Below are 26190 nucleotides of genomic sequence, written 5' to 3'. Positions count from 1 at the left end.
GTGCCCAGGGCTTTGACATGTGTCAGCTTATCCTGTTTACAGGGTTCTGTGTGGATAATGAAATATGCAACGAATGATGTTTCAGTGAGCACTACAGGTGGGGTGTCCTGGGGAAGTTATAGCCCAAACAGTTAATTCCCCTGTGAATGATGGCAATGTTTTATGGAAAGTGTGTATGTGTCATTGGCAAAGGCGCCTTTGCTTTAATTGGTGTAACGAAAGGATGCCAAGTAAGGTTACCGAGCGAGCACCCCGGATTGAATTTCTTTACTGGATTGCCCCAGAACACTTATAAAGGCAAGACTGGAAGCATCACAGAATTCTGACAATACTTCCCAAGGACACGAGGAATGACCTTGAGCCTCTGCAGCACAGAGCTCCCCTCATTAACTCACGGCCAAGGACTTAGTCGATGGCGTTGGGGAAGATGATCTACTCATCAATGCTTTTAGGAAAAAAAATGGTTCTCAGTGGTATGCGTCTCACACTTTTTGGGGAAAAAATACACACCTTTAATCTGCTCTTTCCACATAAAAGTGGTGGGTGGGATAGTAACTATTTTTAGAAAGAGCCTGTGATATAGGTAGAGCTTTTAGAAAAGAAACGCATGAAATGGTTTCCGTCGCTTTGGGATTTTGTGGCAGAAAAGGATTGATACCTACCAAAGCCCTCCTTTCTACATACTCAGAAACGGCAGTGGTTTGGCGTCCAACCACCAAACGCTGCTTAACTGGTGCCTCCCTCTCTCAAATCCTTTTCTTCTGAACAGAGCCCAGGCTGTCCAGGCACATGCTTCGTACAGTGACTTCGGAAGAGCCTGTCCCACAGGTATCCCTGTGCTGTGTGTTGAGATAGAATGCGTGTGGGAAATGCTGGGGATCCACAAAACCCATCAGGTATGCACGCTGCAGGCTTCCTAATATGGTATTTGGTATAAATAAGATAGCATAGTACACAGGACTCCCTGCTCCTCCCCCCTCCCCAGCTCGCTTCTGTTTTAAACAAACCCCATGAGCAGTTACCTTAAAACTATTTGAATACATAGACCCAACACTGCTACTGTAAGGTCAACTCTCCAGAGCCATCATGCTCCTCCCAGGGGTCTTGCTGATGTTTCCAGGAATCATGGCATCTGAACTTGGTCAGCCACATGAACAGAGCCAGCGAGGGGTCCCTTCAATCAGAAAGCCCCAAAGGAGTTAAGCTCTGACAATTACCAAATGAGCAAAGAATGGATGAGTGTTGAGGAAGGCCAAAACACTAAGACTTAAATGACCCAAAGTCCCCTTTGCTGAGCAGGTTATTTTCCAAGACAGTATTGGGGTACACGATGATGGACAACCAACCAACACATAACCTCTAGTAAGCCCCTTCCCCGTTTGAGCCCCCACTTCCTGCCTCTGAAATGGGAGCAGTGGGACGAATGAAGAAGAAAAGCCCTTACTACACGTTTTGCCCACCAGCCAACTGCCAACTATTCTTAGAGAATGGGATAATCAGTACGAATGCTAGGCTCACTACATGTCTCATAGCCTGATACTAACCGCTTCACTTTATCCTGACCTTTTAAAAATATATGTATTTTTATTGAGGTCAGAAAGGAAGTGAGAGGGAGAGAGAGATAGCAGCATCAATAATGAGAGAGAATCATCGATCAGCTGCCTCTTGCATGCCTCCCACTGGGGATCCAGCCTGCAACCTGGGCATGTGCCCTGACCAGGAGTCAAACCGTGACCTCCTGGTTCATAGACCGACGCTCAACCATGACGGCTGGGCACGTTATCACCCTTTTAATCTTTACGTCTGAAGTGGTGATTACTTCCCAGCTTTCTCTGATGAGGACACTTGGTCAAGAGAGGGTAAGGAACCCAACATCAGCCCTACAGCCCGTCCACAGTGGGTAAGTACTCCGCGGTGCTTGCTGGGGGAATGAGCATTCCGCAGCAGGAGCCACAGAACCGCAGCGCCCAAAGCCAGGCTCCTTGCACAGGCCAGCTGCCTGATATTTAATCCTGGGATCCCTAGATTTCCCGACCGCAGTGGTGTGTAGACAGTAACACGCCGAGAGCCCTTGGATGTGGGCTGTGCAATGCAATTAAACCGGCACGGGCCTGCAGTACAGAGAGGTCTGGCTGGGAAGTGGTAATTCTAGACTTCAGCTCTTCTTCCCACAGGCAACCGTTTTCCCTTCCTCGTTCCATCCTAATCCTCCAACATCAACCTGCCCATTCATCATCTTTATTACTCTTTCTCGGGTTTCCCCTGCCTCATTTTTCACTGGAGTCTGCTTGGCTGGAACATGCTCAACATGTATGGTGGCCGCCCACCTTCCTCAAAAGAGGGGAAGCCCGACCCCTCTCCAAGTGTTGTAAAATGTTTGCAAACTTGAGTTACCTGCTGCTCCTCTTATGCAAATGCTGCAGATGCTTCTAGGAATACACGCCACTTCCCCACATGGATGGCATGTCTCCCCTTGCTTTTTCTCTTCCCCTGAAGGAGTTTTAAGTGCGCTCAGTTCCCCATTCATGAGTGGATGGCAGTCAAAAATCCAGCCTCAGAGCCCGTCGCTTAACATTCAAATGCTCTTTCCAGGAGACAGTGCCATTCCCAGGGTCTCTGCTCTGGTTAGCCCTCAAAGACCCACTGAACCCCAAGAGGGCTCCCATAGACCAGTCAGTCCTATGGACTCAGTATCTCCTGTAAAATGCTTCCCGGGGGAAAGTACATTCAGGCAGGAGCCCGGGCCCAGGGAGAGCCAGGAGCTCTGCACCTGGAGTCAGACAGATGTGAGTCTGGACCTCAGCCCCGTTGTACTTAGCTGAGCGACTCCGGGCGAGTAAGTGACTTCATGTGCGTGATTCCTCATTTTCTGATGCACAGAGGAGACCAAATAAACGTCCCCTTGTGAGACTTTTGTCAAGATGAAGTGAGGTCACGGTGGGAGCTGGACTCCCACCCAATCTTCCCGGAGCACCCCATTTCGTCCTCTGAGGCTGAGTCACAGCTTGCGTGCCCCGAGATGCGTTTCCCGCCAACCCCACAAAGGCGCCGTGCATCTGGGCAGATGTTTCTGAAGCCGTGGTGTGGCCCCTGCTGCTTGCCTGCCAGCACCCAGCTCACTGATCCCCACTTGTGTGTGGGTTTCCATCCTTCCTTTCTCCCAGGTTTCCACAGGCCTGGGGAGAGGTGAGCACGCGTGCTTGGGGGCTGAGGAGTGACATGAGGGCAGAAGACGAGGAAGGGGCAGAGTTTGGACATCAAGATTCGGCTCAGACCTCCTGCAGAAATCCCTCCAAGAAAGACTGCGCCGTGCTCCCTCCTAGACAGGGGTCCTCCTCCTGCGCTCCGAGCCCCTTTACTTCCTGGCATCGCTGCACTTTGCAGACTGTGCTGGAATTTTCTATTTGCTCACCTGGTTACTTCTCCCTAGACCATGACCTTCCTGGGGGCAGGAACCATGGCTCATTCAACTGTGGGCTCCAGTAACTCATGGACGCCCTGGTTGTCACTTCCTGGCCATTACCCACTGTTTCTGGCCAGAGCTTCCTTCTCTAACAGTCTACTGAGCACTCGAGGGCTCCAACACAATTTCTAGGCTACCTCCCGTTCTCCCTTCCCTAAACCAGCCACCGGCCCCTCGCTGCTCCTGGTGAAGACGATTAAGCCACACTCCTCTGAGTGTCCTCCCCTTTTGTAAGACTCACCCAGGGAGGGCCGAGTCCTCATGCTTTAGGACTGAAGAGATGACAGGGAAGGTCTTCGAAACACAGAGGATGGAAGCAAAGTCAAGTGCATTTCTGTGGAGCACTTCAGGGGCCTGAGCATGGGACCAGGATGACGGCCCCCAATGGGTGGAGAATGTCATGAGCCGGGAGAGGTACAGTGATTTACGCGAGTCCTTCATCCGGTAAGAGGTGGGCTGTCGTGAGAAGTTACAGGGTTGCTTGGCTCCAAAAGGGGCGGGAGAAATGACACCTCCATGAAACTATCTCTCCCCTTAGAAGTTCTCATAACCACCCTCTACTTCGCACACATTTCTCTGCTGATCTCAGGCTCGACGCCCAAGGCCGTAAGCTACTCTCTCGCGGGAAGTGGGAGGGTGCCTGCCCCTCCACATTGCACACCATGCTCACCAGGAGTGAGCTGTGTTTATTACCAACTACTATGTTTTTAGGCCACTTGTATTTGGAAATGTAATTAAATATTCTTTTAATTAGATGAATGCAAAAAGAGAGTTGCTATTCCATGAAAGGCAGTCAAACACTGGGGAACAATAGGATCAAAGGAAGTTCCTGCAACATTTGGCTGCCGTTGGAGGAGGTTTGGGTGAGAGGGCTGAAAACAGTGAGGGGAAAATCGCAAGAATCCAGGACTCTCCTTCGATTGGCTTTGTTCCCGTCTTTAAGGTCTTGCTCCACTTAAAAGAAGGGACACTGAGAACCACAGAAAAGGCATCAGGAGTTGTTGATGCAACAACACAGCCTGGCCACCAGAGAAAAAGTCCTGGCCCTGGAGGGAGAGGGAGAGGGAGAGGCAGGCAGATCGACATTAACACAGTTTTATGATTCTCGCCCGCCCGAACTGACATGCTCGCTCAGCTGCCCTGGCACATGTGTGTCCCACAGGTGGGTCTCAGGTTGGCTGCCCTGTGGAGCAGGGGTTGCGAGTGGATGAAGAGCAGGGTTCAGGGTGGATCTCCCTCCTCTTCAGGGAGGACCATCATAACCAGCAAACAGGAAGGCTTCCTTCAGACATGCTGAACTCGATGCACAGAATAAAATGAATGAGGGCAGGAAAAAACAGAAGGAAGATGAAGAAAATGACAAAGATGCACCGGGGCCTGGAGCCCTAGGCCCTGGCTGGTCTGAAGAAACCTACGGATATGCTGAGTTCTTAGCCCAGGCCTCTGGCTCCAGGGCAATGTCCAGGTCCTGCTATGACCAGGGTGGGGCTCGGGCCTGCCGACCTCTCTCCCTCATCCCTCAACCCTTTCCCCACCTCCAGGGCAGCTTCTCTTTCAGATATCGGCAATATTTTAGGGTTCTGTGTAACATTTTAAATCCTCTCCCAAGGACTTGCTCTTATTGCCTTTAGAGGGAGAGCGGGAGAGAGAGAAGGGAGAAAGGGAGAGAGAGAGGGAGAGAAATGTGAGACTGAAACATTGCTCGGTTGCCTCCCGCACCAGGGATCAAACCTGCTACCTGGTATGTGCCCGGACTGGGAATAGAACCCATGATCTTTTGATGGAGAGAACAATGCTTAAACCAACTGAGCCACACTGGCCAGGGCAGACTTTTAAAATAAGATATGAGTGGGTTAAATGACTTCTGGATTATTTTTAAAGCTAATCTAAAAAATACGACTTAAATTTGGTTTGCTTCTATTTTTGTCATTTTGCTATTTCATAGAAATTCCTCTATTTATACATAATACTAGAGGCCCGGTGCACGAAATTCGTGCATGGGTGAAGCCCCTAGGCCTGGCCGGCAATCAGGGCTGATCAGGGCTTGGTTGATCAGGCCAGGCCAGAGAGGAAGCTATGGTTTGGGGCTGGGTGCGGAAGGAACAGACACTGGACAGAGACGCTGCCATTGTGGGCGCCCCACCACTGCACGGTTCCCCGCCTCCTCCCCTCCTCCTCCCCTTGCCTCCACGCAGCCACTGTGGCAGACAGGCGGCGGGCTGATCAGGACCTGCTGGCCAGGGGAAGGGACAGGGCATGGGAGTTTGGCCACCTCCCTGAGGAGAAAGCCGGCCCTTGGCCCCCCTGGGAAAGGCACTGCATTTTCTGCCACCCAACCCTGGTTCCCAGTCCCAGCCCAGGAGCCGGGGGGAGGGACCACAGGAGTTGGTTGGCTGGGGGAGAGGGACCACGGGTGGTTGGCCAGCCGGGGGAGGTTGGCTGTGGCAGCACACTGAACACCAGGGGGCAGCACTTGCATTGAGCATCTGCGCCCTGGTGGTCAGTGTGCGTCATAGCTACTGGTCGTTCCAGTCGCTTGGGCTTTTATATATATAGATAGGTTGGTAAAAAGAGTGCATAGATTATTTTGATAGGTTCAACAGGACAATAATTAAGCAACCACTAAGCAATGCCCAAGTGGGGCAGCCATCCGCTGGTAAGCTCCGCTGGTAAGCACCAACAGGTAAGCTCTCCTGACCGATGGTTTTGTCTCCCACAGCATCCCTAAGACCTAACAGTGCCTGGCATAGAGTGCCACTCAATAAATACAGGCACATGCACACAGAGGTAGGTCTGCGGTGGGTAGGCATGACACACTTTCACTTGGAGACCGAGCTCTGCATCTGTAAGATGTCGAAGTGTGAAGTTCACCAATGAAAGTTCCCTCTAGCCAATGGTGCCTCTTTCTTCCTTTTTGTGGCTGCCAATCTGGAGGCTCTTAGGTAACCCGCCCGGTGTCGTGGCTCACGAAGACCTGCTTGGCTAATGCAACTCACACTACTCCTCCCAACAATCACCTTCCCAGGGCACTTGCCAAGGCCCCCTTCCCCACCCGGGATGGTTTTTATTGTGGTAACACATACAAAACTTTACCATCTTAACCATGTGTAAGGATAGTTCAGTGCCGCTCTGTACATTCGCATTGCTACGCAACCGTCACCACCAGACCTTTTCCATCCTCTACTGAAACTGACCCCATTGACCCCACATTCGCCCCCACCCCAGCCCCTGGCAATTGCTGTTCTATTCTCCGTCTTTATGAATTTGACTATTTTAGGTGCCTCATATGAGTAAAATCACACGGTATCTGTGTCTTTCTGTCTGGCTTTTTTTCGTTTAGCATGTCTTCAAGGCTCATCCACACTGTAGCACGTGCCTGAATTTCCTTCTTTTATCAGCCTGCCAATGCTTTGAGTTGCACTGTTTTTTGTGTGGGAGTTTTGTTTTTATTTATTTTTTGATATGGAAAGAAGACTTGAGAGTTGAAGAAGTCTCCCGTGCCCCTGCCTGGCCAAGAAATGTCACTCTTCACGAGGACACGGGCACTGTTTCAATCTGTTGTCATCTGTCCATGCCCTGGAGCACTTTCTCCTGAAAGCATCCACTTCTCAATTTTTAAAAACTTATTTTTTTATTGATTTCAGAGAGAAAGGGAAAGAGAAAAAAATAGAAACATCAATGGTGAGAATCACTGATTGACTGCCTCTTGCATGCCACCTACTGGGGATCGAGCCCACAACCCGGGCATGTGCCCTGACTGGAAATCGAACCACTGAACCACACTGGCTGGGCCCATTTCTCAAGTTTTGACCAATTCCATCCAAGCCCTAGACTGTAAAATCTATACTACTTTAATTCCTTAACATAGAGCTGCAGTGCTTTTCCGGTTTGGTTGTATCCATTACACTCCTGCCAACAGGACCGAGAGTCCCTGCTGATCCAATGAGACTCGAGAGCACTGCTCTTCCAAGGGGGTGGAGGGGAAATGACTTGTGGTCTTAATTTTCACTCCCTGATTAACAAAGAGGTTGCACATCTTTCAAACTGTTTATTGGCCACTTTCTTTGCAATGCAGTGAAATGACTTTTTATACACCCCTTACTAGTACACATTGCTTTCTTATTAGTTATTAAGAGTTCTCTGTGTGCCGGGTGGGGCAAAAGTAGCGTTACAGTTGTGAGTATATGAAACAGAGTTTCCTCTTATATTATTATTTATTATTTATTGCATTATTTTCCACACGAACAACGGAAAACCTACTTTTGCACTATCCTGTATTTTGTTTACTAGTCCCTTTGCCAGTTATGTTTTGAAAACATCTTTTTTTTTCTTTTTGATGCCACTTAGATAAAAATTATTAATTTCAATGTGGTTGAATATATCGATCCTTTTTTTATAACATACGCTTTGGGTGTCTTGTTGAATACATCTTTCCCTATTCTGAGGTCATAGGCTAGTTTCCAAATGGTTTAAAATTAAGAGTTTAATTTGGTCTTTCACTTTTAGGTCTCTAACCCATTGGAATCAAATTGGTGCCTGTGTGACATAGGGTTCCATTTTCATTTTTTCCCACGTCGGTAATCAGGTGTCTCAGCACCAATTATGGAAAAGCACATCCTTTCTCCAATGGCCAGTAATGCCACCTACTCGTAGGTCAAAGTTTCATAAATGTGTGGTGGTGTCCTGGGGTCCCTATTCCTTTCTATTATTTAACTAGAGGCCCGGTGCCCTAAATTCATGCACGGGGGGGGGGGGGGCCCTCAGCCCGGCCCTGCACCCTCTTGCAATCTGGGACCCTTTGGGGGATGTCTGACTGCATACCTGTGGGATCGGGCCTAAACTGGCAGTCGGACATCCCTCTCGCAATCCGGACCACTGGCTCCTAACCACTGGCCTGCCTGCCTGATCACCCCTAACCACTCCGCTTGCCTGACTGATCACCCCTAACCGCTCTGCTTGCCTGCCTGATCGCCCCTAGCCGCTCACCTGCCTGCCTGATCACCCCTAACCATTTGCCTGCCTGCCTGATTGCACCTAATTGCTCACCTGCCTGTCTGATTAACCCCAACCATCTCTGCCTGCTTGCCTCATCGCCCCTAACGGCTCATCTGCCTGCCTGATTGCCCCTAACCACTATGCCTGCCTGATTGTCCCTAACCACTATGCCTCAGCCCCTGCTGCTGCAGCTTCGTCCGAAAGGTCATTTGGCTGTCTGGTCTAATTAGTGTATTATGCTTTTATTATTATAGATTAGCATATCCCTAAGCAAATGCTCAGCAAAATTTTGCTCTATTTTTTTAATAGATACTATTTATGCAAATATTTTTGGTCATGAATGGAATATCTAATTTTATGAAATAATTTACCTACATCTATTTAGATCATTATATGGTGTTTCTCCTTTAATCTACAGTGTGAATGACACGTGCATTTTTCAGTGCTCGATCACCCTCCTATTCCCTGAAATACACCCACTTGGCCATGATGTATTATCTATTTTATACATGGCGGAAAAGGCCTGCTAATACTTTGCCTAAGGTATTTGCATCTATAGTCATGCATGAAATGGGCCCACAGATTTCTTATGCCCACCTTGTCTAAGTTTGGTTTCAAGTATATCCTGGCCTCATTGAATGGGTTAGAGAGTGTGCCTCTTTTCTTATTCTCTGGAGTTTACTTAAAATTGATAATATCTTTTGATTTAAAAAAAAAATTGGTAGAGCTTGTCTCTACTTACCATCTAAGGATGTGTTTTCTTTGTAAGAAGGTTTAATAGCTAGAAGATAATCGACCTCATATTTTTTCCTTAAGTCAATTTTTGTAAAGTATACATTTCTAGAAATTTGTTCATTTCACATAAGTTTTAAATTTGACATAATGTTGTTCATGGTCGTCTCTTATCTTCCACAATTCTGCTTTATCTATTGGCTCAGAAGCTCCACAAATGGGAGGCTGCTGTTTGCTTTCACCTTCGCTGTACTCCTAGAACTTGGAAGAATGGCTGCCTCAAAAACACTTGGGAACGAACACATAACTGCATGTCTGCCTCTCTGTTCATTTCTTGCTGAGTTCTCTCTGTTTCTCCCCGAGTCCTGCCATAGCTTTATTTTACTGGTCCCTTTCCAAGAACCAAATCTTGACTTTGTTGAACAATTTGTTCATCATTTTCTCCTATCTTCTTTATGTCCTGCCTTTTATTTTCTTTGAATTTATCCTAATGTTTTTTATTAGATAAAGTTGTAAACTTGGCCTCTCAATTTTCAGCCTTTCTTATGAATATAAACATTTAAAGCTACACATTTTCTTACACGTTTGTTTCATTCCACTAATTCTGACATATTTTCTTTCATTCAGTTCTAAGTAGTTTTCAGTATCAGTTTTGATTTGGTTAGAATCATGAGTAATTTAGAAGTGTTGTTTTCAATTGTAATCAAATGAATTAAAAAATATTGTTACTGCCTTCTAATTTAATTATACTGTATTCAGAGAACTATATATATGAATAATATGATTCTCTGAAATGCACTGCAATGTGTGTTATGGTTTAGTGTATAGTTAATTTTTAATAAATGTGAGCTTGAAAAGGATGAATATTCTGTTAGGTACAAGGTTCTTTATTTACTGAATAAACTAAGATTTGTAATTCAAATCTTCCATAATGTTTAATCTGATTTTTGTCTGTTTGATCTCTCAATATTTTAAAAAAATATGTTAAATTCTACTCTGATAGAATTGTCCATTTCTTCCTGGAGTTCTATTGAGAGCTCGCTCTCTCTCTCTCTCTCTCTCTCTCTCTCTATATATATATATATATATATATATATATATGAAATACATGCTAGAGCATGAAGTCTATACATGTTTAGAATTCTTGTATCTTCTTGGTGAGCTTTTCATTTTTAAGTTGTGACTATGTGTATACCTACCAATGCTTTGTCTGCTATAGACAGTTACCCCAGTTTTCTTTTGGATAATATTTACCTGATAATCTTTCCCCATAATTCTACTGTTAACCTTTCCAGGTTGCTATGTGTTAGGTATGTCTCCTATAAATAGCATATGTTGGACATTGTTTCCTATTCAATCTGACAATTTATCTTTTCATTCCCCAAATTAGTTTATTTGATTGATATACTTAAACTTATTTCTATTAACTTGATTTCCTGCTTTATATTTCCCCCCACTTTTTCTACATTTTTTCTTGCATTTAAAAAAAATGACCGAGCTGTTTTGGTTGTTGTAGTTTTTCCTATGCCTTTCACCATCCCACCAACCATGATTTTATAAGTTGTGCATCTTTTTAGAGCTTAACTTTGAAATATTAGCATGTATACCTGCTAAAGTTAATATCTTGTCCTCCACTACAAAACAATGATCTGAGAATACTTTAATACCAATAATACTTTTCTCTTGATTACATGATGTCATTGTGTGATATTTTAGGTATAACCTTTTGAAACCTACATTATACATTATTATTACCACACTAGAGGCCCGGTTTATGAAATTTGTGCACGGGGGGGGGGGGGGGGTGCCTCTCAGTCCAGTGTGCGCCCTCTTGCAGTCTGGAACCCTTTGGGGGATGTTCCCCTGCGACATCCCTCTTGCAGTCCAGGACCCCTCGCTCCTTACCACCCGCCTGCTCGCTGCTCCTTACCACTCGGCTCGCTGCTCCTTGAGCCCGGCTTCTGGGTGAGCAGCGTTCCCCCTATGGTAGCTCACTGACCACCAGGGGGCAGCTCCTGCATTGAGCATCTGGCCCCTGGTGGCCAGTGTGCATCATAGTGACCAGTTGTTCTGGTCGTTCCACTGTAAGGGTTGCTTAGGCTTTTATTATATAGATTACTATTATTTATAAGTTGTTTGGAGTTCCCACAATATTTCTAATTTGTTTGTTCAACACTCCTTCTTGAATCTGGAATATTCCTAAAGAACATCCTTTAGAAATTTCTTTGTTTACATATGTTTGTAGTAAATTATTTTTGGTTTGGCTCATCTGAATATTATATGTTTGAAGAGTTGTTTTGCTAGGTATACAATTTGTTGTTATTGTTTATCAGCCCATTGAAGATATTATTTCTACTCTTTTCCGACTTCCACTGCCGCTAAGAATGCTTATCATACACGTGCAATTTCTTTGCAAAGAATCTGTCTTTTCTCCCTGGCTTTCTCAAATCACTTTTCTTTAGGGTGCTGCAATTTCATTACTGTAGGTCTAAGTATGGCTTTCTCTTTAAACTGCTTGGTATGAAACCTTCTTGTATTTATGAATACCTTTTAACAGTCTGGAAAATTCCTACTTACTATCTCATCCAATGATTCCTCACTTCCAATTGTCTCTATTACCTCCTGCTGAGAGTCTAGTCAGACATATCCCAGTGTCTTACCTTCTCTTAGTTTTCTATCCTTTTTTCTCAGTGCACCTTGTTTTGAATAACTTCTTCAAATATTTCATCCATTTTCACTGATTTTTCTTCAGCGGAGTCTAATCTACTGTTCATTTAATTTGTAATTTCCAAATTTATGTTTTTAACTCCTGAAAGTACTGTTTGAGCCAAATAGGCCTATTCACTTGAGAATCTCTCATTCCTCCATCCTATTATCAATATTCTTTTATATTTCAGACACAATAGAAATACTTATGTTTAATACCTGCAGTCTTTGAGATTTAATTCTACAGTCTGCAGTTTCTGCCCTCTCTCATGGTGGCTTATTTCCTGTGTGTTTGGTGATTGATATTTGAGAACTCATTTCTCTTGAAAACTTACCTAAAGAATTCTGAAGTCTAGTTTTTGAGAGTTATTCTTCCAGATCAGATTTTTGTTTCTGCCGGGTACCTGGCAACTTTTCATTTTTTTCTTTCTATTTTTGCCCCAATGCATATAATTTCAGTGCCCCCAAATAACAGGAACACAGGCTTGAAGTGAGAAATTCTCAGGGGAAACGTTTCTCTCTATTTCACCTAAAGCCAAGGATAAAACGGACAACAGCTGTCTCCTCTTCACCAGGAACTTTTAAACTGTTTAACCCTAAGGATGTCACTCTTCAGGGACTCTGACTTCATGCTTGTCTCTCTTCCTGTGGGGGCCCAAGTTCTCAGGCATAGCCTTTGACTAGGATGGGGGTACATATGGTTGGTCTGACTGGGATTTAGGCCTTTTGTCCCAGTGTAACACGTGATGGCGTTCCCTCATTTGAACAATAAATTATAGTCACCTATTTTTTTTAAATCATTATCAGAGGATATGATTTTATTGATTTGGGAGAGAGAGGAAGGAAGAGAGAGAGAGAGGGAAACATTGATGTGAGAGAGAAACATCCATTGGTTGCTTCCCCTACATGCCCCGACCATTGAACCCACAACCTAGGCATGTAGTATGTGCCCTGACTGGGAATCGAACTCAAGCCCTTTTGGTACACAGGGTGACACTAACCAACTGAGCCACCCTGCCAGGGATAGTCACCTACTTTTAAAACACCACGGATCAGCAGGTGCCCTTGGTAACAAGTGCCATATCTAGCTGCTTTTTGCTTATTCTCTGGGTTTACACTTTGTCATTCATCCTGGCCTCTGCTTATTTCAGACTTCATGGACTGATGTTTAGGTGTTCTCTACAGGGTTGGTTTTATTTTCCTCCCCTCTGAACTTCTAGTTCATACTATTCTTGGACATATTCCTGTGTATATCATCTATTTTCTTTATGACTAACAAGAACAAGACATATTGAAGGAATGGCATAAATGCTGATTGAGAAAATGAATAATGCAGGCACTTCCGTTTTAGTTTCTAACATTTTGCAATAGATTTCAAGATCATTTAAAAAAAAAAAACTTCTTTCTTTTTAACTGTGATTTCATTCACAGCACAGTTTGTATTTGTAGTAAAAGTTTGGAAACAACTAAGGTAACAGAAATGCTATGGAATAGAAGAGTACAAAATTCTATGAGCATTCTGACCATAAATAAGATATAACGTGCGCATGTGGACACGGGCTAGGAGCCAATGAAAAAGATTCACCAACAAGAAAAGCAAGGTTTGGGCCCCTTTTGCTTTTTTTAAACTTGCAATTATCATTATTATAGTGTCATGTGGACGGTGGATATACATTTTAAATAAATAAACTCCAGATGGATGCATGTATCTATTACCTCTCTGATACAGCCAGAGAAGTGAAAAACACAGTTGTGTCAGATAGGTCTGGGTTCAAATCCTCGATCTACCACTTAATAGCTGAGGTCAGTTCTTCACTCCTCCAACTGTGGGCCAGGAATTCTGACACATCCCTTACGTCTGGCCACAGTCCTATGGCTACTTTGGTCAACAGAATCCCAGCAACAAGGACTCAAGGTTTCCTTGTGTGCACTCTGGCTTCCTCTTCCACCTCTGCTTTGCCATCAGAACAAACCAGACAGGCCCGCTGACGGGCTGTGGGGGACACTGGAGGACAGCCACCAGCCGTCCGCTCGGACATACGCATTTGGTTAAGTTGGGAAAGTCAGACAACCATACAGCCAACCTGTACACTCACCCACTAAATAAACAGTTGCTGATTTCAGCCACTATTAGCATGGTTTGTTACGCAGCATTATCTACAGCAGACGATAACTGACACAGCCTGTCTCCGTTATCTTTCTACTGTCAGGCCCTACTGCTGTGTTTGGTACCTAGAGACCCATGAGGAAGGCTTTGCTGTCACCATCCCTTCTCCCGGAGGTAGAATGAGACATTTATGTTTGCACCCACTCCCCTACCCACATACATATCATAGCACCTGTCATATTCTTTTACATTTATTTCCTTACATGTCTCACTTCTCCTCTAAGCCATGAAGGACTTGAAAGTAGGAAGTATGTTATTTGTATCCATATCTACAGCACCTGGCACAGAACAGGCCCTCACTGAATGTTTTTGTTTGAATTACTTGACTGAATTTCGGGAGCCCACATGAACCAAAACGACCGGCAGCAGGTGGCAAGAATAACCGCACAAGCTGGTTCTGATGCCAGGAGACCTTCTGCTTTCCAGAAAGCCCAAACAAGAAGAGAAAAAAAGAAACCCAACAACAACAAAGGAGAAAGGCACGTTCTTTCTGGTCCCCTCACCTTATCTCTCTCACCACAGGCACACAAAGCTCAGAGCCATTCACCACTGCCCCCCCCCCCCAAGGGTGCTCCCCAGCCAGCTTCCCTCTGCCACTGCAGGGCACCTCACTCCCTCCCCCCAAAACCCCCGCCCACATGTCCCGAGTCTACCTTCAGATCAGACACGTCTCGGTAGCACTGCTCGGAGCGGGTGTGGTCCGACAGCTGCACGTTCCAGAAGCAGGGGAGCTGATACACGAGGAAGGGGTTCTGTTTGATGACGGCGTTGAAAATGTCCTGGGGATAAAAGCCGGAGACACAGTGACACGGTCAGGTGGGTCCCGCAGACGCTGCTGGCTCTCCAGGCACCGCGGCACCTGTGGGCACTCCAAACGGGCTGGCTCACACAGCGGGGCACTGCCCCGCCTGCTCTCTCTGGGAACCACGCAATCACGCCTGGGCAGAGATGGGGGATGCCCCAGCTCACGCCTGGACAGAGATGGGGGATGCCCCAGCTCACGCCTGGACAGAGATGGGGGATGCCCCAGCCCACGGGTCCTGCTGGCCTCAGAGCGCACCATATGGCAGGCGCACGTGCGGGCGGGCGGGGAGCGTTTCTGCCATTGAGTCGGCCTCCAATAAATGAAGTCGCTTTTCCGCCCCTTTTCCCACCTCATCGAGGGGCCCATGTGATCCATCCCCCGCCGCCCGGAGAGGAACCTGCAGGATGACAAGCTGCGGATTCAGGGGCTGAGACAAACGAGAGCTGCGGTGGCGGCAGCTCTTGCTGGGGCTCCTGGTGGACTCGATGATGGATGCGCCTGGGCTTCCCCACAGGCCATGGCTCCTGGGTGCCCACTCCCCACTTCCCCTTCCAGCCCGGGCTTCTTCTAAAGACGCTTCACCTCTCTCGGCTCTTCTCCAAGCTCCCTGGCCGGGCCATACTTATTAACTCGCTGCTGACAGGAGATGCCGGGAGGTGAGCGCCGGCCCCGCGGCTGGAGATGGCTGAGTAAACCATCCCCATTGGTCACGGACATCCGATTGCCAGCTCTGGGGGACACACGCAAGGTAAGGTGACCTGGCTTAAAATACGCGGCTGGAGAACAGATTTCCTCGCAGGTTTAAATCAGATACCTGGGTAATTTTTAACTCATTCATTCTACCGGATCTCATGTTTGAAAAGGAAATTGGTTTCTGGCTGCTTGGGAAATACTGCATAATAATCATGCTCCCAAAAAAAAAGAAGAAAAAAAAAGAAAAAAGTCAAGTAACCTTACAGACTTTCTCCTTTCCTCCGTATTAGAAAACTTTGCAAGCATTCAACGACTCAGACAATTGAACACAGAACAAACCGCAGAGCTTGCTGGCTTTGTGGATGAATGGGGAAGGATAAAACGCAGGAAGCCAGAGAAATTGTCTTCACATCTCAAGACGGCCATTAGCGCCACGGGAAACTCGAAATCTAAATGTGAGAGCCGGGCAGAGCCCAGATCAAAGGCCCGGGGCCCTGCGTCTTCCAGAGAAAATGAGAAATGGGGTTTTTATGATCTTATATGCATAGTTTGGGGGAGAGGCGGGACTTTTTCAGACGGCCTGGATTAAAAGCCGGTTTCTCCAGCCAAGCAGTGTGTCCCTTTTCTTTACATGCATTGCCCTGGGGGATAGGGTCATAGCACAGGATCCAGGCAAAAAGGCTTCGCTCTGCAAGTCGGACTCTGCTGCCAGGAAGGCAGATGGGACCTTGTCCAGAACCGCGCTGTGCGCTCTGGAATCTCAGGGGGCAGGCCGGGCGCTCTGCACGCAGCGACCTCCCCGTCACACACCAAATTATCGTTTACTTATGAGTCCGCTTCAATAAACGTTGAGCTCTCCGAGGCCAAGGCCGGCGTCCTTCTTTCATCTCTGTAATCCTGTATCTGAGCACAGCCCCTGGCATAACCAGCGTGCAGTGCAGGTCTGCGGCATGAACAGATGCATGAACAAAGGAAATAAACCCACAGGCTGAGCTGTCGTCCTAGACGGGCCGGAGAAGGCAGATCTACCCACGGGTACACAGTCACACCGTTGGCAGAAAGAGAATGCAGACCCATCTACTTCCAAGTCTGCTTGAGAAACAGCACCGGGATCCTCAGGAGCGACCGTTCCTTCTAACCAGGCCACTCACCTGGTCCGCTAAGGACGTGGACAGCATGCCCATCAGCTCCCTCTCGGCGGTCAGCCTCCACATCTGCTCCCATTTCATCTTCCGCAGCTTGTCCAGGAGCAGGAGGATCACCCCTGGGCAACAGCATAGGATGGAGGGTGAGCAAAACAGCAGTGAGGCTGAGAGCCAGGCACCCCCGCCCACCTGTGTTGGAGCTGAACACGCCTGGGTTCAATCCCAGGCTCCGCCAGTTGCTCAGTGAGACCTGAAGCAATCGCATCGAATGGAGAACACAAATACAGGCCTCAGGCTGCTGCGAGCACTGAGACAGGCAAAGGCCTAGCCCCGTGGTTGGCAAACTGCGGCTCGCGAGCCACATGCGGCTCTTTGGCCCCTTGAGTGTGGCTCTTCCTAAGCCTTAGGAGTACCCTAATTAAGTTAATAACAATGTACCTACCTATATAGTTTGAGTTTAAAAAATTTGGCTCTGAAAAGAAATTTCAATTGTTATACTGTTGATATTTGGCTCTGTTGACTAATGAGTTTGCCAACCACTGGCCTAGCCCTTCCTGGAGGCGGGTGTACTTAACAATGTGAATACACTTAATGCTGCTGAACTATATGCTTTTAAATACAGTGAAATGGCCTATTGATGCTATGCATAGTTTACCACAATAATTTTATTTTGTGTTTTTTTTAAATATATTTATTGATTCTTTACAGAGAGGAAGGGAGAGGGATAGAGAGTTAGAAACATCGATGAGAGAGAAACACCGATCAGCTGCCTCCTGCACATCTCCCCGCTGGGGATGTGCCCGCAACCAAGGTACATGCCCTTGACCGGAATCGAACCTGGGACCCTTGAGTCCGCAGGCTGACGCTCTATCCACTGAGCCAAACCAGTTAGGGCTACCACAATAGTTTTAAAAGAGCCCAGCAATCGTCATATACTTCCTATAAATACTAGGTTTCTGCCATGTTTCCCCCCAGAGCTATGATAACCTACCTCGCTTCAGTTGATGGATGGTGTTTGGTCAATATGTGCCATTTATCTTTACAGACAAAGAGCAGCTCCTCTGTGACTTTATTCTGGGTACGCCTTAGCAATTTAGTTTATGTTTGGAGACGGGCCCTATGAGTGTTTCTGATTTCATTGGTCTCCTTAAGCCCGCCTCGATTCCCCACATATGTGAACTACGGTGAAGGGCGTGGTGGCGCTGGGTCTTTAAGACGAGCTCCCAAAGCCTTTGGTTCCATAAGAAACTGATCATCGGAGGTGGCTTCCTCCTCCTCCCCACCTTCCTGTGTTTTACTGTTGCTGCTATTAATTTTTGTGGGGAGTGACCGGGGTAAATGGGTGATAGTGTAGCCAGGAAAATTGCCATTATATATACCCTTTTGTATTTTTTAAATGTTAAAACAACTAACTGTATTACGCAGCCAAAAAAGGAATTAATTAACCTTAAAATAAAAGTCTAAAAAAAATACGTTTTGGCCTAGCTGAGTGGCTCAGAAGCGGCCGTCTACCACCAGGTCAGTGAGAGCCTGCAGCGAGAATGCAGCACAGCACTCAGAGCCGAGAGTTTCCCAGGAGGCACTGCGGTTAATTTGGCGGATGGAATTGTAGCACCCATGGGCTCCCAAGTCAGTCCTCCTCAGGATGCTTAGCTCAGCAGAAGGGTCAGGGAGGAAAATGCCAGGCAGAGAAATGATCTTCGTGGAGACCCAGTATATACATTTCTAAGACTGCTGGAAAGAAACTAATTCTCCGTATCACACATAAATGTCAACACTGAGACTTTTTACTTATTCCAGGGGCACGTATTTGGAGAAAAAGTATATTCACCATTTAGTTAAAGGTAATTTGCTCAGAGTCGAAATTTAAAAATAAACTACACACACAGACAGACATACACACAAAGTCATGGAAAGAATGGGATATATGCAGAAGCCTGAACTTAGAAGTCAGAAGTGCAAATTACACCTAGTGCTTATCTCCTTTGTGCTTTGTTAGGGTTTTTTTGTTTGTTTGTTTTTTAGGATATTATTTCACTTAACACTCACAAGATCGCTACAAGCTAGATCTTGTCATCCTTATGCGATAGGTGGGGAAACTGAGGGGCTGAGACAGGCACTTGAACAACTGACAGTACAAGACTATACCAGATCCAAACTCAGATCTGCCTGACCCCAAACCAGGGCTTTTTCGTCTACACCACACAGACCAGAGCCCCCACAATGCCTCTTGGGGCCCTGGGACTCAGGCCAAAGACTTTTTCCTTTTCTGACTATTGGTTTCTGCCGGAAGCCGGTCCATCCTTGCTGCTTGCCACAGTCGCTTCAGGGAAGAAACATCTGCACAACATATGTTTCAAGGGACCTGTTTCCCCAGGTGGGGATTTTTCCCTGGAGTTAGGGAGGGAATAAAACTCCTTAACTAAGTGCCAGGCGGGTAATTAATCATTTTAACTACGAACAATCACGCTTAAGCTACATAATCTTTACTTAGAAGAATCTCCTTCAGTTACTTCCTTGTAGCTTAATAGAACAATAGAGTAACCTTGGAATGGAGATAAGAAATGCCCTAACCTTTGGAATAGAATAGATAGGATTAAAACCAACTGGTATAAATACAGATGTAACAGAATAAAGACAGAATCTGGCTACAGAATCTGGCTATGATGATCACCTGAACGCTGTCTCCATGTCATTCATTCTTCGCCGACTCCGTCCACACCTTTGGGAACCCCTGGACCTGCTGGGTCTGGACCCCAACAGGTTTCTCCATGCGTAAAAGCAGGAAACTGTTACTCACCCTGCACAACTCAGAAAACTTTCACACCCCCCTCCCCCCAGTGGTAAGCTCCTAAATGTTTAATCACCAGCCTTCAAGATAAAAAAACCAAAACCCAATTTGTAGCTTTTGCCCACTCCCATGGTGTAAATACTCCCATCATGGCTGATTTCAAGCTACCAATGTGATGTCATTAAACACCAGTGGGGAAGAAATGTGCCCAATTGGCCCAAGTGAGCTGGTGTGAGCTAGCTCTAGCACACCACTAAAATTATTCCCCCCACACAAAAGCAATTTCAGTAAAATAGTAAAATTCGGCACAGGGTGTTATTTGATTGCTTCTTCTGGAGAGAAAAGGAATAAACATTTGCAAAGTTACAAACCAAGAGAATATAGTGATGGATTCAGGGAAACAGATTCCAGTCAAACCTGTGAAAGAGAATTTCATGAAATGTTATTGCAGGAACGAATTCTAATGAGGTTGGATAGATGCTCCAATATACAGAAGAAAATGTTGGGGCAGAAGCTACACGCAATGGTGAAAGATTTTAATGCATGTTGTAGATCCATCATTCTCTGCAGCCTGAGCTGAGAATCGATGCTTTTAAATGGCGTGAAGACTTGGCGAGTCCTAAGTGGCAGATGTGATTCCACCGTGTTTGCCAGGCTCATTGAGAAGAGGGGAGGGTGTCTGGGACAGAAGGCTAAATACAGAAATTCGGATCATTCTCCCAGTTAACCAGCCTTTCCTTTTGGGCGGTTTGAGTTAATTTTTAAAAGCACAAACTACTGCAAACCATCAGAGAAGTACAGAAACTACTATAATAAACACCCACGACCACAGTTTAATGAATGCTAATATATCGCTACATTGGCTGTTAATAATAGAGCATTACAGACAGAACAAGAGCTCCTCCATCTCATTCGCGCACTCCCTCCCCCCAGGGTAACCAGCATCATGAGAGGGCCGGGTTTCACTGCCAAGCATGTTTTTATATTTTATTCCCTATGCATATATTAATTAACACCATATGGTGTTTTTAGAGTGTTTTATACTGAATATTTTCTACTCACCCAATGCTGTCTTTAAGATTTAACCGCATTAAGAGTTCAAATACGTAGTTTATACATTGTACTCACTCTATTTACTGTATAAATATACCAAATGTATGTATGCATTCCCCTACCGAAGGACATTTGGCCATTTCCTATGTTGCTGCTGTTACACATAATGTTGCAATAAACATTCTAATCCCAATGCACTGCACACATGTTTTGCTGGGAACACGTCTGAGAGCTTAGCTGGGGGACCGCCTCGAAAGCCGTGTGAGGATTGCTGTGCTGATGGTGCTACTTGTCTTCAAACATCTGGAATGACTCCATCGCCCCTCTCCCCTGCTTTCCAGACATCCTCGAGTCTCAGAGATTCTACCTTTAAAGAGGCTTTCTCATCTCCTCTTTTACTCGTTCATCCAACAGTGATTTACTGAGCACCTACTGTGTGCACACTCATGGAAATCGACTGGTACTTGGGTTTCTTCCATACTTTTCCTAATCTCATGGGTTTCACACAAAATTATTCATTTAGCACCTATTTCCTGGGTGTGTACCATTCAGTCTTTGCCGGGCCCTTTTGTGGAAGACACACAAACCGCTCTGATTCCATGCGGCGACTGTGAACAACGAGAATGTGCAGCGCTTATGAAGGAAACACAGGGGAGGGGCCCTAGGCTGAGCTGGGCTGGCGTTTAGTCAGGCAGACAAGGTGGGGATATGGGAAACATGGACACAGGCAGCCTGGTGAGACTGGGCTATCCCAGACCTCCAGTGTGTGACGGCTGCACCGTTTAAATAGAGTGCTTTCGGGCCAATGCCATGGTGTGAGACTGAGCAAGCAGCAGGGAGTTAATGGGCAAGGTCCTTGTATCTATGCCAAAGAGGTGTTTTCCAACCATTTGCATATCATTTCCTAAACAGAAAATGATATTCTTGTAACTCGCTGGGGGAGATGGAGGAAGCTGCTTGTGGCTGAAAGGGCTGATCCGGCTGCCTTCAGTCCCATCCAGGTGCCCCCGGGCTGAGGGGATCACTCCTTTGGCACATCTGTCACCCACATGTGCCACACGAGCTGGAAAATCCTGCCAAGGATAACTAGGACCCAGTGAAGGATTGTAAGGGAGTGACCATGGCTGAATTTGTTCTAGAAAAGCCAACCTAAATGCTGCTTTATCGAGTCCCTTCACAGGCTAAGGCTTCCAGCAGCTCAGGTGCTCTGAGAACAAGCCACAGATCTTGGACTACCTGCCAGGCCCATGAGAGTCTTGCCACCATTTAACACCATCCCCCCGCCCCCCGCCTTTCATCAGACCATTCCTCCCAGCAGAACTGGCACCATGGCACGCTGCCACTCAGCCACCTCTCTGCACATTTGACAAGCTAACACTCAGCCTGGTTCCCGCTTCAGCATCCCAGGATGTTTAGTACATGGACCAGGTCTATCCATTCCCAGGTCCATCCAAGAATCAGAATCCAAACGAACAACAAAATTCACGAGCAAGCATGTCGCAAAGCTCATGCAATTCACTCTCGGCTTCCTCATCCCTTCGGACTTACAGCATCCCCAGGGAGGAGGCAAGCTAGCCATCCTCATGGCCTTTGGGTTGATGTGGGAACTGAGGTGCTAAGGAGGGGGTCACCTTTCCAGTGGCAAGCGCTGGCCAGCGCTTGGCAAGTGCTTCTCGCTGCCCTGTCTGCAGAAGGGCCTTCATCCTGGAACGTGGGGACTAACGAAGACTGTGCACCCCCTGCCGGCGGAGTCTGTGGGAGGCATTTCCTTTGGGTGCTGATGCAGGCTAAATGCCGATGCCAAATGGGTACGTGGCCAGCACCAGCTCCTGGGAATCAGGGCTCCCAGGACCCACCACCGGGCCTCATGGGAGCTGCCCTTGACCCGACGAGCAAACCAGTGGGGACTCTCTGCGGCCTTTAGTCACATGTCCTCACTCAGAAGTTCTTTCTTCTATGATTCCTTGTAGAGGTAGGTTTTGAGCTCCCCCCGGGGTTCTAGTCACTGTTAACTGGTGACTTCACAGTGTGTAAAGCAGAATTCACTCCCCCGCGTCAGCATCGGACACGAAGGTCTTCATTGTACAAATAAGCTGTGGTTAATTGTAAATTCGTGGGCAAAGACACATGTGTTCAGCCATGCCAGACAACTTCATGCAGCCTCTTTATTTTCCTTGTTGGGTTACTCATCTCCTTTCCCTAGTAGGGCTTATTGTTCCTGGGGAGTAAGCCCTGCTAGGGAAAGGAGATGAGTAACCCAGGAAATGGAAAACACAGTGACAGATGCGAGATGTGGTCGGAACCACAGGGTCTGGTACAGGAAGAACGGCTGACTGTGACTCGAGTGCGGGGGAAGCATTAGGGAAAGGCTCCTGAGATAAACGCTATCTCCACTGAAACGTAAAGGAAGCAGAGGATGACCTACGCGAAGGTCAAGCCAGACAGGCTGTCCTCCGGGGCTGTGAATGCCCAGCAGGGAGCAGACTGTCCACCACATTCGAAGAGCAGACCTCACGAGGGATTAACCCCGTTCTCCCTCTCCTTCCAAAAAGAGGCTGCAGAGTTGTCTAGCATGGGTGAAGATCTTTGTCTTTGCCCATGAATTTATAATTAACCACAGGTTATTCGAACAATAAAGATCCTGGTGGAGGCGGTGGCGTGGAATCTGGAAACAGTTGTTTGCAGCCACCACAGCAGAGGGCGCCTTTGGGAATGAGAACCTCAGTGCAAGTGGACACGAAGGCCTCGGTGTGAGTCCTAGTGTTGGCACGTACTGGCCTGTCTCTTGAATAAAGCCCTGGGCCCCAGTGCCTTCTCTGTAATACGGGGCAATCGCAACGTAACATTAACATGATTACGAAGATGAAAAAACTGTAAGTTCAAATCAGCCGGTATATGCTGCTTCCCGCTTGGAAGTAAAATCCCATGATACTAAATAAAGTATCTGCACCAATAGGAACAGTACTCAACACTGCAAAACTGAGAAATATTAATTGACAATCAATGTGCATACCTAGCAATTGATTTACTATTATGAATTCACTCATCTTTATATATGTGTATATATATAATGTAATATATATATATATATATATATATATATATATATATATATATATATATATATAATTGATTTCAGAGAGGAAGGGAGAGGAAAGAGAGATAGAAACATCAATGATGAAAGGGAATCATTGACCAGCTGCCTCCTGCACGCCCCACACCGGGGATCAAGCCCACAATCCAGGCATGTGCCCTGACTGGGAATCGAACTGTATCCTCCTGGTTCATAGATCGATGGTCAACCACTGAATCACACCCACCGGGCCACCCATCTTTTTAAAAACCTTAAAATCCTGTGTGTGGAAAGCACTGGACACTTAAACATTGGAGATGTTGCCAGGCCCACAGTCCTCAGTTTTTTGTCCATCGTCAGGGTGGGTGTCACAACCAGTGACTGTGACGTCCCGACGCGGGGTTACGCCCGTGGCCGCTAAGGGATATCATCCACAGAAAGAAAAAAAATCATCAAGGGAGAAAAATCCACCACAAGGAAACTTATATGCACAAGTTATGTTCCTAAGCAGCTGAGGCATCTGGTTAGGCTGTTACATATAATCACACGGATATATACGGGCTGATACCAGAACCTGCCTGTTTCATCAAAGGTTAAGAGTTTGCACCCAGATTGTACGAGAACACAACATTTCCAAGAGAAGCACAACTCTATTTGGTGACCTCCCTCCTACGCTGCCGAGCAGGTACCCTAATTACGATCGTCAAGGCCTTTGAAGATATAAAGTGGTACATAAAAGCTTATAAATAACAGTCACCGAAACCATACATTTCCTCATTAAGGTGTCCAATTATCCCTCGCTCCACTAGCACAATTCCCGGTAGAATTAATACCAATGACGTGCGTGCTGGGACGTGGGAGCACGCTTTGTAAGTGCGCGCTGCTTAACATGATGAAAGCGGCTCCTTCTGAAATCGGGCCCTTTCAAGCTGAAACAACACCGATTTGGCTTTGGAGCGCACGCCCCCGAGGCAGACTCTGACGCTGCTCATGCCCGCTGCCAGGGCGACGATGGTGCCCAAAAAGCTTGACTTTGGCCTTTGCCTGGCATTTGTTCCAGCGTGATCCATCCATTTCCCTACGGGCCGGCGGGGCGGGGAGTGTGGAGCGCGCCCTTCGCCCTGGAGGCCAGCGCTCTGCAGGGAGGCAGTGCACCTGAAATCTGACAGCAGCTCCCAGCGGAGCTGGCTGGGAAGCGTGCAGCCGGGAGGGCGTCACCTCCAGCTGTTGTGGTGGGAGCGCGACAGACCAACACTAAATAAATAAATGAATAAATAAATTAAAAATCAGAGGCTTCTCCGGCGAACATCTGGTCCAGGGGTAGCGCGCTTCATCTGTGGATCAAAGGGCCACGTTTCTTCTTCCCTGAATGAATATGTAGGGAGAGTGCGGGGGCCAGGACGGCAGGGAAAGGAGGCGAGGAGAGAGAAATCATGCTTTATGGATGAGCCAAATATTGATTCTTACCAGGGCAACTATAAAAGGGAGAAAGGACCAGGAATGATGACAATGCTGACGATACCTACCATTTATCAGGCAACTGCTGTGCACTAGAGATAAGGTGCTTTACTTAGATGGCCTCAGTTCTTACCACACACCTGCAAGGCCCGTGGAATTACTCCCCTTCTACAGATGAAGAAACTAAGGCTCACGCATGGCTCCTGAGTGGCCAAAGCGGCCTCGCTCTTTGACCTGCGCTCTTTCAACCATGTGTGTTGCCTCCTGGTGCGAGTGTGAGTGTGCCAGCGTACAAGCTCATTATTAAATACGGCAAAACCTAGTTGAATCAGCAGCTTAGAGCCCAAGCAAGTCAGGTAGCTCCCGGAGAACAAAAAGTAAAGGTTTAAAGGACTTCAGAAGACCACAGGCCATAACCAGATGGCCTTGCAAAAACCTGGCGGGAGAACAGCATAGAAGGCCAGGAAGGGCGGGGCAGTCCTGTGTGAGGTGGAAGCTGCACCCATGGGGGTGGGGGTGGTGGTGAGGGGGTGGGGGTGGTGGTGAGGGGGTGGCGAGCTGGGAGAGGTGAGCCCGGGTGACCGTCCGGAGCCAAAAATGACTTAAGTCAGCCACTGTTTCATAGTAACTTTGCCAACATTCCCTCCTGCGGGCAGAGCGCCTCTTCTGTCTGCCCTGAGCCCGGCAACTAATTTCTCAGCACGTGTCCTACCGCCTCGTGCCAGCAAGAAGGACCCCATAAAACTTTCAGTAAAGGGGAACACCTGAAGCTTCCATTACGAAAGCCTGTTTCAGGGGAGTTTCTGCCCCTCCCTCCCTCCCTCCCTCCCCCTCCCCCCTCCGCCCCTCCCCCCCCCCCTCCCTCCCTCCCCAAGCAGCTTGGCTTGAATGTGCTCGGTCTATTCAGACCACAAGCTTCTTCAACTCAGAAGGAGAAACTGAGGTTTGATTCCATAAAAAACTAGCCAAGTGGGCATGAGCTATGAGCCTCCTTGGAAACAGTTCAGCGCAGGTTTCCGATGAACCCTGTTATCCCTCACCTCGGCGCCCCTCACGTGTGGTGCAGGACATGCTGCAGGATGCTGAGAGGCGTTGTGGGGAGCAGGGTT

General features: G+C 47.1%; 1 protein-coding gene across 7 annotated transcripts in view; it reads right to left on the bottom strand.

The window, feature by feature from the left end:
• The window catches only part of LARGE1 (LARGE xylosyl- and glucuronyltransferase 1), a 440149-nt gene that overhangs the window by 43005 nt on the left and 370954 nt on the right, over window positions 1-26190 (bottom strand). For all 7 annotated transcript variants that reach the window (XM_059681723.1, XM_059681724.1, XM_059681721.1 and 4 more), the window contains 2 exons: window positions 16713-16825; window positions 14717-14842 (listed from right to left, as the gene is read on the bottom strand). In XM_059681723.1, the coding sequence (XP_059537706.1) occupies window positions 14717-14842; window positions 16713-16825 (239 nt within the window). The remainder of the gene's footprint in view (window positions 1-14716; window positions 14843-16712; window positions 16826-26190) is intronic.

This window comes from Myotis daubentonii, chromosome 2 (genome assembly GCF_963259705.1).
Source record: "Myotis daubentonii chromosome 2, mMyoDau2.1, whole genome shotgun sequence".
NCBI lineage: Eukaryota > Metazoa > Chordata > Mammalia > Chiroptera > Vespertilionidae > Myotis > Myotis daubentonii.
The sequence above is the reverse complement of the archived record's forward strand: the minus strand, read 5'-3'. Positions and strand labels throughout refer to the sequence as shown.